Raw genomic sequence first — 14,847 nt, forward strand, 5'->3', positions numbered from 1 at the left:
TTTATCACAAGAGCGAACTGCACGCACGCACACACACACACACACAATGGGATCAATCTTTCCGAAATTCCACGTATTCTCTAAATAAAAGTGTTATACACTTCTTCTCACATAACATTGTGAACCTCTTTATAATGTTGTGAACACCACAGTGCTCAGATTTTTATTTTCATACACATGAGAATTTTGTATTTAGTAGTATAGTAAAGGACACAGTATTTGTGTACCAACTGCATACAAACAGCGAGCAACCTTTACGAAAGATCTATCGTTGGCGTAAATTAAGCGTCTTTGGCAATTGAACCTTGATAGTTGACATGCGGTTAATAAGCCAATATCAGAAAATCGATACGTATTTTGAACGTCTTTTTTCCGACCGATTGATACCAAAATTTGACATTGAATTATAATTTTCAAGTCAAGAACTGTAACAGTCGCAAGACCGTAAAACAAAACTTCATTTATTTTAAGTTATTGCGATTTTGGTTATCTTTAATAGCACCTCTTCTCTAGAGTTTAATTTACAAGCGTGCGAAAGTACAGATGAGCAGATGGTCAATCCTCAGAGGGTTTTGATTCAGAATTAGATGTGGATATACAATATAAGCCCCAAATTTCATTCATTTAGCTTTTTATGTTTTTTTTTATTTATTGCGTTCACTTGTATTCATTTAATCGGACTAAAGAAATTTCTTTTGATTGGATTTTGTTTAAAATTTGATAGAAATCTATAAATTTGGTGTAAAGACCACCTACCAAATTTCATCCTTCTTTCTGAACCTTTTTTTTTTTTTTTTTTTTATCATTCTCACACATAGACATAACTTTAATATAACTTTCTGATTAAGGAAGATTTAAAAGGTGGGGATTCGTCAAAATATCGAGTTTAATTTTATTTTACCGATTATAATACTTCATCTTCGTATGCTTCATATACGAAAAAGTAAAAAAAATAAATTATATTTTAGTTTCAGAAAGTAAAATTGTATTCTTCGAAACGACAGCACATATTTATTTTATTTTTGTTTTCAGATGACCGGTTTCAGTTACAACCAATATCATATATTGGCACATTCTCAAAAGAGCTCAAAATACCGTAATACAGCATTGATAAACAGTGACTGTTTGATTCTGACAGTTAAAATTGTTTTATCATATTTTGGGAGCCCACCAATCAAACGGAAAAATAAACAAAAATGATTTCTCATACCTTTGAACGGCCATTTTGGCAAGTCCACTTTGCTTATTGGCAAGGGTCCTTACTCCTCTCATATGTAAATCCCGCTTCAAATCCGACAACTGATTTTTGAGCTCATCCTCCAGAATGCTATAATCGGTAGCCATTGTGATATATCTGCTTTTAAGCCTTTAAAAGTGAAGAAATCTATAAAAAAAATGTTATTCAGTTTTCAGTAAATTCTTATTGATCAGCAACAACAACAAAAAAAGTTGTTTATTTAAACTTGATCCTGACATTAAAATAAACGATAAAATATCGAAATGCATTTTTTTAAATTTTATATTTGAGAATGGAAACAAGCGTATTATTAAAATCTTAAGAAAGAGAACGCTCTATATTCATTGTAAAAATATCATTTAAAATTATATATGAGTTTAGCTAAACTAGATATAAGAGCAGACTGGCATACTGACAAACACAATGGTGGTTCGTCAACTCAAAATGTTGGATTACTGGAAAAAATAATTCTCTAGGGTTTATTTTCTCGACAACCCTGTTGACAAATGGGGGAGATATGTTCTCAGTTTTCTTGTATTTTACACAATGCGACACAATTTAACCTTTCTTTGCATGGTGATGGAAATTTCCATCATAACATTTATTGAACAAAGAGTTATTCTCAAAATAGGTGTATTGTAAATTGAATGTTGCTGGCAACTTTTTTAACGACTATTGCACAAAAAAGAACGTATCTGTAAAAAAATTTAAATGCAATAATCATTATAGCGGGCTTGAACTTACCATTCCTCTGTTTGTTGTGGTTGGAAGAAAAAAAATATTCAAGAAATCACACTTATACCTAATCTGAGATTTTTTTTTTTTTTTTTTTTTGCTAATAAAAGCGATACTAAGTGGATAAATTTAGAAGCGATGGACACTGAAAATTTTATACTGAGCTTAACATGCAAATTTGCATGATGATGGATATTTCCATCACACTGCTTTTACTTATTTTATATTATATATTTATACTAGGATTTTTTAACATTTTTACTTTAACCTAGAGCATGAATTATACCACCCTGATATATTTCACAAAAAAAGAAAAAAAAATCATGCAAAAAAGGGGTTAAGCTTTGCTTTGGAGGTTGGGGACGAGAAACACGACTCCACTAAAGATCCGACGTGTGTGGGGGGGGGGGGCTGGTGTACTTTAAATCTGATATCGTGGGGCAAACGCTTTCCTTCTGTTATGATGTGATGTTTGAAGACAGGAGTGCCAGCTCATATATCGCCCTCGTCATTTGACTGGGATTTAAAATCACCGTTGGTTTGAGAAACAGGACGTTAATATCAATAAAAAAACTAAACATAAATTAAAATTGTAATAATATTGCGAAGAGAATTGTGTTCTTAATCTGACTGGGCCTCAACGACATATTCGTTTCATTATTTATGGTTTCGATGTCAGAACACATACCCAAATTCGATTGTTTTTTAAACTGGATTCTGAAGTTTTCGTACTTTTAAATAAATTCGGGTCATCTGTCTATTGATAGATATGATTTAAAAATTAGAAAAAATCTGTAATTTTAGTTTAAAGATCATATATTAAAAATCACCCGTCTAATTTTTAGCTATTTATGAGGTATTACATTCGCATCTGGATGAATAGAGAGATAGAAATTCTTTTCTTGTTAATTATTTGGTTAAAACTTTGATATAAATCTAGAATTATAGTAAAAGAAGTATATGTAGATTTTGTTAATATAATTTGGCATGTAAGTTAATTATTGTGCTCACATAACGATGGCAGGAAAATGAACAAACTTCCTTTTGATGAATTTAGGTCAAACTTGCTAGAAATGTACAAATGAAATTTAAAGACCTATATATAATTTAGTCGTCGGCCTTTGGGTTTTCGGAGTAATAACTTTTCGGAGACAGATACTCAGAATTCTCCATACATGTATTTTTCAAGAGTACAGAAGAACAATGAAGCGTGTAGATTTGTTAGAATCTTGAGGTCATATTTTTGACAATTTTCTTTTTAAACGAAAAAAAAAAAATCTTGATACATTTTTTTTAAACAGAAGCGATTAAACTATTTTTTTTTTTAGAATTTTAAAATTATTATATAAACAGCATTTAATGTTTTTTTAGTCTAGATGAATCGAAAACAGACATTTTTTTCTCTACTACGTTAAATAAATTTTTTGTTAAAAACAGATTGGTTAAAGAAAAATAAAAACATTTTTGTGAAAAACATGCTAAATCGGTAGCATTTACTCTCTCCGAATATAAAAGAGAAATAAATAAAATTACTAACAAGGGAAATAAATTGGATATGGAAAATGGAATAAAATAAAAAGTACTTGTTTGTGATTTTTCCTCATGCTTATTGGATTGGTTGGTTGCAGCGTAGATAAAAGAAGAGTTTTCAAATGGGAAGATAAAAAAAATTTAAAGAAGCAAAATGATGTTAAAGTAAGAGAAAACATTGGTGGGGGGAGGGGTCTTCACCACACGTTTTCTCTTACTTTAACGTCACTTTGCAATAGATATGAGCATTTGCCAGCTGAGACTTGGATAGCTATGATTTTAAATTCAATGGGCCTGATGCTCAGGGAGACGACAAAAGGTTGATCATAAATGGAATAACAGATTGCAAATAACGAGAGGTTTAATATGCATTCTTTCTTGAAGAATCAAAATTGATCAGAAAGTAAAAGTCGATAGTGTTCGAAAATGAGCTAATAAATAAAGTTTTGAAATAACGCCAAGGTGTATTGAAGCTTTGCAGTCCCAATCAGCTAAAAGCCTCCGGATATAAACATGACGTATAAATATTGTTTGTATAAAAATATGCTTGTGTATGCCATGCGAAATTTTGATAATTAATATTATTCTTAGTACCTTAGCACAAAAAAAAAAACTTACTGTTTTGTGAAAATGCCTGACAGGAACATTATTAAAAAATTCGAACGATAGTGTTTGACACACTTGAAGTTTTTAATTTTAGAACGAATAAGTGGAAATTTTTTTTGTGTGTAATTATCGCTTAATATAATGTTATCAAATGTATTAAATTGTATTGCATTATGTTCGATTATATTCAGCTGGGTAGCAAATAAACAAATAAAAATACCTCTTGTTTTTGTTCTGATTTTGTAGATTTGGTTCTAATTGGGAAGCAATTCAAAATCAAATAAATGCAATTTTGAATTCTTAATTGTAATTTCATGGAGGATGAACATAATTTTATGGATAACTCCAGCCCCCTCAAATTTATGCATCATTAATACTCAATTACTGCAATCCATTAATAGGCTGATGAGACGTCTATGATTAAGTTGATAGTCAATTGGGAAATGTTTAGTTTGATTAATTTTTAATCATTAAGTTATGTTGAGAAACAAACTCTATATCCGATAGCACAAGATGGAATAAATAAATAAGCATCGCAACTTTCTATTTAGTGAGAACATGTTGATCACTCAACATATTCCTTTTTTTCATAAATAAACTAGTTGCGAGGTACAAGAATGGAGAGCAATTAAATATATGATGTTTATATGAAAGTTCCATCCTGGTACCATAATACTAAAAAGTTGAAATAACAATTGCGATGATAGAAAGAGACCATTATGGAATGCGTTCATTATGTAAGTGAATTGCGTCATTCAGTAGCTTTCAAACCATTAACTATTTGTTGCAAAAGGAAGAGCTGAAGTATTGAAAAAAAATGTTTCATTTGCAACAAATTTTAAGAATGTTATACATCATAATAGCAAATTTCTAGCTTTTAAGTAATATTTTAAACTTTAAGATATTAAGCCGAAATTCCGATTTGTATTTTAAAGCCTTTGAAATGTATCATTTCACAAATTAAATAATTTTGTGGCAGAATTTCCAAATCAACCACACTGATTAGTTTCTTACTCAAAACTCAAAGGTTCACTTTAAATTATCAACATCATCAAGATAGCATATTATATATATATTACTGATTACCAAATTACTGATGATAACTTGGAATAGGGATTTTAATTTAAAACACTTAATAACAATCACGAATACAAAACTTCTCTGGAAACGAAATTTTATTGCTCCGACTGTTTAAAATTATTGTGGATAATAAAAAGGAAAAAAGAAAGAGCTCGTATAGCAGATCGTATAGCAGATTAGAACATCTCAGAAAGCTTTGCAGTATTTTTTTTATAAAATTAAAAATGTATAAATGTAAAGCAAATGGTTAAAATAAGCTTCGATTATATGTTATTAATAAACATATGTGGAAAAGTATAAGAAATTATAAATGAAAAAATACCTAATTTTTATTTCGATAAGATAATACATTTTTCTTCAATAAACTTAGGAAAAAAATTATTTAACTTTAAACATTTTTCAGAAAGATACAAAATATAAAAACCGTACATTCTATTACTAAAACTAAAGACAAAACCATAGGAAGAATTTTCTTATTAATCTTTTCCCAACTTTTCCAAAGTATACAAATTTTTTTTCAGCAATAAAACACTGAAAACTTTAAAGAAATTAAAAACTTTACGAAAATAAAACACATGTGTAAGTCAAAACGAAATTTCGGGTAGAACTTTTTCCTTAGCTGAAATATTTCTATATATTCACAACGGATTTTATTTTGTGAAATATACTACGTTTGTACTTTAACAAAAAGCTGAACTTTAATTCAAATTTGAATAATTTATAGAAAAATGTAATACAATGAAACATTTATCTAGTCAATCCAAAACCGAGATGGTAGGAAGAAAATTTTTTATTTCTCTCCTTATAGTTCAGAGATACTCATATCGATTTGAAGAGGAGATTAATGAAATGGCTTCTCCCTACAAAAAAACATAAGAAATTCTCATTTATACGTCCAAGACAAACTTTCCACATTAATGTTAATGGCAAAATGGAACTCTTCAGGCTGCAGTTAAGGAAGGATATGAAGGATTCAGATACATTAACCTCAGGAATGAGGATTACATCTTCCACAAAGAATTTGCAAATGAAACATATTAAAAACGTTTCACCCAGTGAAAGTTTTGCTGAGTTATCATTCGTGAATATATTTATTGAAGTATGGGGATTCAAATCTCCGTTTATTGTCTTCAGAAGTAGTGTGATAAACAGTTTAACAAATAAACAATGGAAAATAAACAACGGAAGAAAAAAATGAAAGGCCTGGATTTTTTTATGATCAAGATATGATTGTCTAGAATGTAAAATATTCGATTCGATTCGATTGATGAATAGATTTTGCTGCTACAGTTTTTGAGATTTGAAATTTCTCATGGGCTTCTTTTATATATTTTAGAGCTGAATACTCAGAATTTGGGCATTTCAAGAAGCATAAAAAGCTCTGGGTATTTTAATATCAGGATATACTTTTTTACAATTAATTTATAATATTCACTTTTTTGCATAGCAGATTTCATATCAACATTTTATCAAAGGAAGAAGTATTCTTTCTTTTAAATTTCATCACTGAACTTAAATAGAAATATTAGAAGATTTTAAGACCTTAATTTACCATTTATTACAGATCATAACTGTAAAATTTTCCCAAGACTTTTTAAGAAATATTTTTATTTCTAATTAACTTATCTTTGAAATATAATACTTGAAGATATGAATTCAAAAGTAAATCACAATGACTACTGATGTTACTAGTTTATAATATGCTTCTGGTTTATGTATGTATTAATAATTTAAATTATATAATGCGGACAAACGAATTCCCTTTGTAAAAAGCAGCTAAATATCTATACATACAATAAAATGAAGTCTCCTGAAAGCATCTGTATATTTAAAAGAGAAGAAACTCGAGAAATACTTAACTGATATTGGAGATATTTGCACCATTTTGTAGGGCATTTATTGGGGAAGGTTTTAGTATATTGGAGTCATATCAAAGTAAAATAAAAGAGTTTTATAAATACGATTTTAATTATTTTCCTACTCCGAGTCGCGCATGCGTAAAACAGTAGTGCCTATGCTTTGCACTTATCCGCGCATGTGCGAAAACCTCAAACTGCGCATGCGCCAAGAGCTGAGGTATGAATATGCTCTAAGTTTCTTTGTTTACGTCTGATTTTAAACAGCGATTCAAATCTCATTATGCGAAAAAATAAAAGGAAATCCAACTTTGGCCGGAGCACATTAAATGCCACAACGCTTCGTTTGTTGCGCGATAATGAAAATGTAGAGGAAAGAAACATTTAGTTAGCGAATATCAGAGAAATAATGTCTGCGCTTAGAGAAGGAGAGTCTCCTGTTGAGCGAAGTAACCGCTTCTCTTTAAATCTCACTGCAATTGAATTACATAGATAGAATGAATCTCATGAGAGCGAAGTGATCGCCTGTCTGCTGACATAGACATAAATTTGAGATAGAAGAGAAGAAGTGAAAGAACAAACGTTCCTGATATTTGGTCTGAAAAGGAGTACTCCATCCTGAATTACAATTCATGCCTGGATTACAGAAATGATGCTTCGGTTTCAGTAGAAACAATGTCTATAGTCTGTCCATGTTGTTCAGCTTTAAAATGGAAAGCTGAATCAAAAAGGCATGTAATGTTTACAAGGAAAATTAAATTAGAAGAAATCCCTCCCCCTCCTGATCCCTTACACTCACTTCTTACTAATGAACATCATCTTTACTCGATAACCCAGACCAAGTTTATTATTAAATGGACAGAGTTGTGGTTAGTGAAGAAGCTGTTCGTTATCCAATTGAATTTTTAAATCCTCTTAAGTCATCTGGTCTTCCACCATGCAAACTAATTGTAAAAGTTGATATTATTGGCTTTGATATATAGTCATTTGGCGGCTTGCGAGAATGGCAATTTTTCTGTGGCGCTTTGTTTGGAGTTACATTGGCGCCATTTTTTTTCCAACTGTTTGTTTATTGTATTTCGATCTTTCCTGTTCATTTCCTTGATTTTTTCTCGCTGTGTATACTCTTAATACATACTTTCATTATTTTCGATTAAACTTTTTTCGCGTGCATTCCATTTTACTGCATTTATTGATGTTTTTTCTATATTTTCGTTAACATGTTGCAACGTTCATTAGAACCTTACGATTGGAAACGCTTTTGATGCCGTTCGCGTCACATTTGGCCATTTCGGAATTTGTGGGGCGAAAATGATTGTATATCAAAGTGTTCCTTGAGGCACTGTTTTTAACTGTATCTGTTGCTGGAAAATCAGTTTTAATACCAAAGATTATTCTCATTCCAACATATTTACCGTTTTCCTTTAAACGTGTTCAGTTCCCAGTTAGGCTCTGTTCCGCCATGGCAAAAAATAAAACCCAAATACAAACGTTTCACACTGCTGGAATTGACTTAAGCGAAGAATGTTTTTCTCATGGACAACTTTATATGGCACTTTCTAGAGTTACATCAACAAAATCTTTTTGTCTTGGCACCAGGAGGAGAAACAGCCAATATATATTACAAAGAAATACAGAGTGTTTTTTTTAACAACTGACGGTTCTCAGAGACCTCTGTAGCTTGAACTATCAGTCGCAAATCCATCAAATTTTGTATGGGGACTATTGACGACATAAAAAAAAGAAATCAGCAAAAAAAATTTAATTCCAAAAGTTGCCAATAGGGGAAAATGTGGCGCTTTACACTTTAAGACAGCTAAAATTCTGCATAAATCACGGGGAAAAATCGCAAAATGCAAAATCCCGATGACTTAGTCGGCATCAAAGCCAGTATTTTGAGTTATAAAAAAGAAGAGGGGCATTGAAATTCGTTTCAAGTATCAGTTGATTTGTAAAATGCGTCTCACTTTAGCACATCGTTCATTACTTGTGAAGCTCTTGTATCTTAATCAATCCAATACAGAGGCTGCTCTTCGCGAATTTAGAACTCGAAACAATTTACGCAAAGGACTTCTATCAATTAATGCAGTGAAAGCGAAATGATTAAAAAAATTCTAAAAAACAGGTTCTCTCGCAACTCGGCCTGATAGAGTACTGGTATCTGAGAATACGATCACAGATTTTGAGACTGCAATCGTTGAAAGAAATCAGACGAGCACTCTTGGTAATAGCAGCACACGTGGAGTTGCCCGACAACTGGATGTTAGTGCTTCAAAAGTATGGAAAGTTTTAAGTAAAATTCTTCTTCAATTTTATACATATAAAATTAGCTTTTTGCATGAATTAAAACTTACAGATTATGATTTTTGATTAATCTTCGCTTTGACATTTCTTGCTAGGATGGAAGTCGAAGAGGCTTGGCCTTGGACAATTCTCAGGAGGAGATGAGACCCCTTTTTATTTGAATGGGACTGTTAACACTCAGAATTCGAGAATTTGGGCATCTGAACAACACAAGGCATTTCAAGAAATCCCACTCCATTCTCAAAAAGTAACTGTTTGGTGTGGTTTTACAGCAGATTTTATCACAGGATCATACTTTTCTGAGAATATTACCCAAGCAAGATCGCAGACCTGTTCCGTAAACGCTCAAAGATATCATGATATGCTGAGTAGTTTTGTTATCCCACAACTTCAGCAAAGGCAATGCTTAAATAAAATTGCCTTTATGCAGGATGGAGCACCACCACATATTGATACATCCGTACAGCAACTGTTGCGCCATCACTTTATAGAAGAAGGAATCATTAGTCGCTGTTTTCGTGTTGCATGGTCACCTCGCTCCCCAGATCTAACCCCATGTTTCTTTTTTTCTGTGGGGTTATTTAAAATCGAAGGTTTATCTCGGTGGAGTCTCGAACTTATAAGTTTTAAAGGGAAACATAACACGGACTGTTATGAACATGCCTCCTGAAATGTTGCATTCAGCTGTCGAGAGTACGGTATACAGAATGCAATGCTTAGTCCAAGAAAATGGAGGTCATATTGAAAATAGCCGATGTCTTCCCAGGGAAAGCTATTCTACTGAATAAAAAAAAAGAACAAAGAATAAAAAGGAAGTCGAATAGAATCTCTCGATAATTTTTTAAAATTTGTAACCATTTACAGAAGTTATTTTTTAGAATAAAGCACATTTGTGAAAAAATTAATTCTTCGTTATTCATTTATCTGTTTACTGTAGCTTTTTAAAATTTTATCGTGCAGTTAAACTCAAAATTTAGATCAAAAGCGACACATTTCCTCTATCGGCAACTTTTCGAACTAATTTATTTTCTCGTATTCCTTTTTCTCATGTCGTCAATAATCCCCGTACAAAATTTAGTGGCTTTGCGGCTGATAATTCGAGCTACATAGGTCTCTCAGTACCGTCAGTTTAAAAAAAAAACATCCTGTATTATCAAGCAGGTTGAATTTTATTTTCACATCAGATTATACAAAGTTGATAAATAAGTGTGGAACAGTCCGTCTGTTTTTGAAATTTAAAACAGCTTTTCTTTGGTATATTTTTAGTGAATTGTTTTGTCTATGAACATATCTTCTTTTTACCTTTTTAACAGTCTAAATATTTCTGAATGTGTGCTATAAAAAATTGCTTTTTCTATATTTTTAATGATTTTTAAATATATTTTAATGTTTGCTCGACATGCTCATGTCACATCGGGTGGAGGCTTGAGTTATGTTAGAGCTAATTTTCCTCTTGGATGCCATGCCACGGACAACGCTGTGCGGGTACTGCTAGTTCTTTACAAAAAATTTAAATGTCTGATGAAATAATGTTGCAACTAAAGATAAATTACACTAGTTAAGTGAATATACTTAATGTAATTTATGAGTATATATGATAGAATAAGCTAATTTTGATACTCTACTGCTAATTTTTTTTTTTTTTTTGTGTGTGTGTGTATGTTATGGAAACGGACTTACAACAGACGTTACATTTAATTTTTGTGGTTACATAAAACTTGTAGATTAATATCCAATATTTAAAGGAACTTTCATAGAATGGGTTATCTAATTATCTACTTTTTCATGTGTTAATGAAAATAAATATGTAACTCAAAAAACATTTCAAACATGATAAATGCAATATGACTTATAGTTTAGGCGTTACAATTATGGAATGTCAAAGCCGAACTCATTTGAATAAGTTGAAAAAGTACTGAATACATTTTCGATTCTTTTAACTGTTTTACGCAAATAAATGCTAAATGCTTTGTATTCCGTAAGTGCATGAAAATGTTGATGGAAGAAAATTCTCAATGCATATTAAATTAAAAAAAAGATACTATAAAGCATTTGAAGATATATTATGAAATCCTATGAAATGAATAAAAAAAAATGCTCGAAAAAAATTAATAATGTGTATAGTTTATGCATTTTGATATATCATTCTTAAAATGTAGAATTATAGCTGAAGCATTTCAATTACTATTTTTAACTCTTTTATTTCTATTGATATCTGTAAAATCAATATAATATCGTTTTTCTTATGCAACAAATGCATTTTGCATCACGTATGAAAACATTACAAATTATTTAGCGTGTTTTTCTATCGTAAAAATTTGAAACAGAGAAATAGTAAAAGGATAGTATTAGAGTATATACTTCGCTTGTGGTCAAAGAGCACTGTATTGTTGTATATTTGTGTACTTTACTGCGTATATTTTTCTATCATATCTCCACTTAGAAAAGTTATCACGATCAGTAAGCTTTCATTCGTTCCTAAGTAAATTTTTTATTCCTTTCTATTATTTTTAATGATATTTTTATAATTATGTCAGAACAGCAATAATATTTAGGGACCATTTTTTGACAGGTCATACAGAATGTAGTGTAAAACGCTTTATTTTTCATAAAAGATGTAATAACAGTTATAAGAATCACAAGAAGTATCAAAGTCTTCCTCCCCAAATTAACACTGATGCACGCATGACATCTACATTGAATGGTGAGCTTTCTCAAAGATACTGGGCACTGATTGTTATTACTTCGTGTATAGTATTAATAACGATGGTGCGTTGTACCATAAAGAATTTCTTAGCGTCTAATGCATTTCGTAAGTGATGGTTTCAATGCATTGTAGGGAAATAATCAAAAGGAGAAAGATCAAGTAATCATCAGGTGATAAATCAGGTAAGGTAATGAGAGGGATCACTATGCAAAATCCATCTAAGTGAACAGATAGCTGATCAAAAAATTACATATGAAAAGAGGGAGATGGAGTTTTGTCGTCCTGCATTTATACGGCGGATGCGCTTTTTGAAACACAGTTCATACTCATCAGTGAACATTTCGTGATTTGATACACTTCCTCGCCAAATTCGTGATTTGATACACTCCTTACATGAGAACACATTATTTTCTCATTCTTTTGGCAATACAAATTTTTACACAGTTGAAATTCGTATACATTCAGAGAAAATAAAATTCGGTAAGATTTCAGATTAATGTACAGTTCTCGTCATACACATCAAAAATTTGCCAACTATCGAAAATATACCAAAAGACCGTCATGTTGGATAGCTACTAAACAAAACTAGTGTCAGTCTTGGGTTTGGTTTGGTTTGGTTATATTAACGTCCCGTTTGAAGCAACACTGGGGCTATTTTGGGACGGACCTCGTAATTTTGAACCGCGGTCAGATGACGAGGACGACACCTGAGCTGGCACCCCCTTCTCCACACCACACCACACCAGCTGTCAGTCTTGGGAGTTGCAATAAAAAAAAAAATATCGCGATTATATTTGGTAAGAAATTGTCCTAAAATAATTCAACTTTGGCGATCATCATTAATCTGAAATCTAACAGAGAGTTCAATAGTACTTGCGAGTACATTTTAAAACTGAAATCATGTGATTCATGAAGAAGATCTGTAACCAGAAAATGAGTTTTTCGGGAGGGTTGAGGGGTAAAAGAGAAAAATTTATAAAGATGTTTAAATATGTATTGCAACGCATATATTTCACATTTTGGTTCTTTTTACATCCAGTGGCAACATTTCATGTCATTGAATTTGGAATAGATCCATTCAGCTTTAATTAATACAAAATTGTTGAACTGCTACAAAATTTATTTAATTTATATAAATATCATTATTGCAATAGGCCTGCTTAAATTACTCTAAAATCTCAAAATGCAAGGATATGCATGATTTCTTTTCGGCTTAGAACTACACATTAAATTTTAATAATGTCATGTGAAAAAATTTAATTAGAAATAATTTTATCAATGTAAATGTATTATTTTTTGATAATCAGGTCCATAATCACCACACTTACATTACTAATATCACTACACGTACTTTCACAAATCTCTGTTCATTAGTAGTTTCCTATTACTTTTATCTATTTTCATTAGTTGCATCATCATTAAACGGAACAAATTGCCCATATCAGAATATTTGATTACATAAATATCCAGATTGTCGTCAGGCACATCAAAATGGTGCCAATCGTTCAAAAACTCGCCAAAAGTTAGCCTTCTTGAATGGCTTTATTGAAGACTGTTTGGTTTGCATTAAAAAATATTCAGGACTGCATTTGGCAAAAAATCGAAATCAAAAATTTCAGCTTCGGTGAACAGACAAAATTCTTAAGTTGGGACAAATGTGTTGCTCAAAGTTCGTAATGTGTTCGCCGGATGTCGTCAGCCAAATTACAAAATACAGTGCCATTATACGTAGGTGGCGAACAATTCAACTTTCGCTCACACAAGTCACCAAGAAACATCGAATTCCGTTATCGAGAAAAATTAATAAGAATAAAAGATGGTGATTGAAATCTACCTTTGATGTACCTCTTGAAATTGTCTCCAATGCATTAAACCAAACGAGCAAGCATAGCAGTTTTTCTAGCAACCTTATTGCTGATCTCTTAAATAATTTTTCACCTAGTTGAGTTGTACACCTGCTACTTTTGCGCTTGGTATTAGTGGTTCATTTTAAGCATCATGAACGACAGCATCAAAGTAGATTTTAGCAAATATGATGAAATCTACTAATCTAATCTAATTTGTGCTTTGTGTTTAATCAGGTATTCAATAGTCAAAGCAATGAAATTTAATTCTGAATTTGTTAATTCTCAGCAATGTGGAGTTTTCGTTATAATTATCCCTTTTTCATACTTATATCAGATCCAGAAAACAAAAATTGGTATCATTTATGTTTACAAAATTATTTTCCACAAATGGAAATAAATACTTTGATGGCGAACAGAATTTCATTTTTCAAAATAAAAATAATATTGTCTATTTAATTAATATTCTATAATACAATAATTCAGTTCAGTTATACAATCACACAATATTTAAAACTCATTATTAGCACCAGGCTCAAAATAATTGGTTATACTAGAGAAATATATCAAAAGTAAAATTAATGCAAATTTACCTAAAATAACTCTGCTCTGGCTAAGAAAAACAATGAATTTGAAATTAATTGGGAACTTATGACTCACATTTATAAAATATATAAATGAAATGCCTGAATTGCCAAATCGACTAATATAATTTATAGACTATAAGAAGTATAATAAATTTTATTTTCAAATTTAAAATTTGAACTTAGGTATTAATTCATTTCCGGTTACTGATACATTTTGAATTATTCACAAGATTATTAATATCCTAATGAAATTTCTAAATTATATGTTTTTGATTTCTGCTTTTATAGTAATTAAGTTTATGACTTTCATAAGAAATGAAATTAGAGTAACTAATTAACTAATTAGATTAATTATAACCTA

The 14,847-nt window shown here is 30.9% G+C and overlaps 1 protein-coding gene across 2 annotated transcripts in view; it reads right to left on the reverse strand.

The window, feature by feature from the left end:
- The window catches only part of LOC129961866 (probable serine/threonine-protein kinase kinX), a 196,887-nt gene that overhangs the window by 164,991 nt on the left and 17,049 nt on the right, over nt 1–14,847 (reverse strand). For both annotated transcript variants that reach the window (XM_056075465.1, XM_056075464.1), the window contains exon 2: nt 1,211–1,384. In XM_056075465.1, coding sequence (XP_055931440.1) covers nt 1,211–1,344 — 134 coding nt within the window. In that variant the 5' untranslated portion in view covers nt 1,345–1,384. The remainder of the gene's footprint in view (nt 1–1,210; nt 1,385–14,847) is intronic.

This window comes from Argiope bruennichi, chromosome 2 (genome assembly GCF_947563725.1).
Source record: "Argiope bruennichi chromosome 2, qqArgBrue1.1, whole genome shotgun sequence".
NCBI lineage: Eukaryota > Metazoa > Arthropoda > Arachnida > Araneae > Araneidae > Argiope > Argiope bruennichi.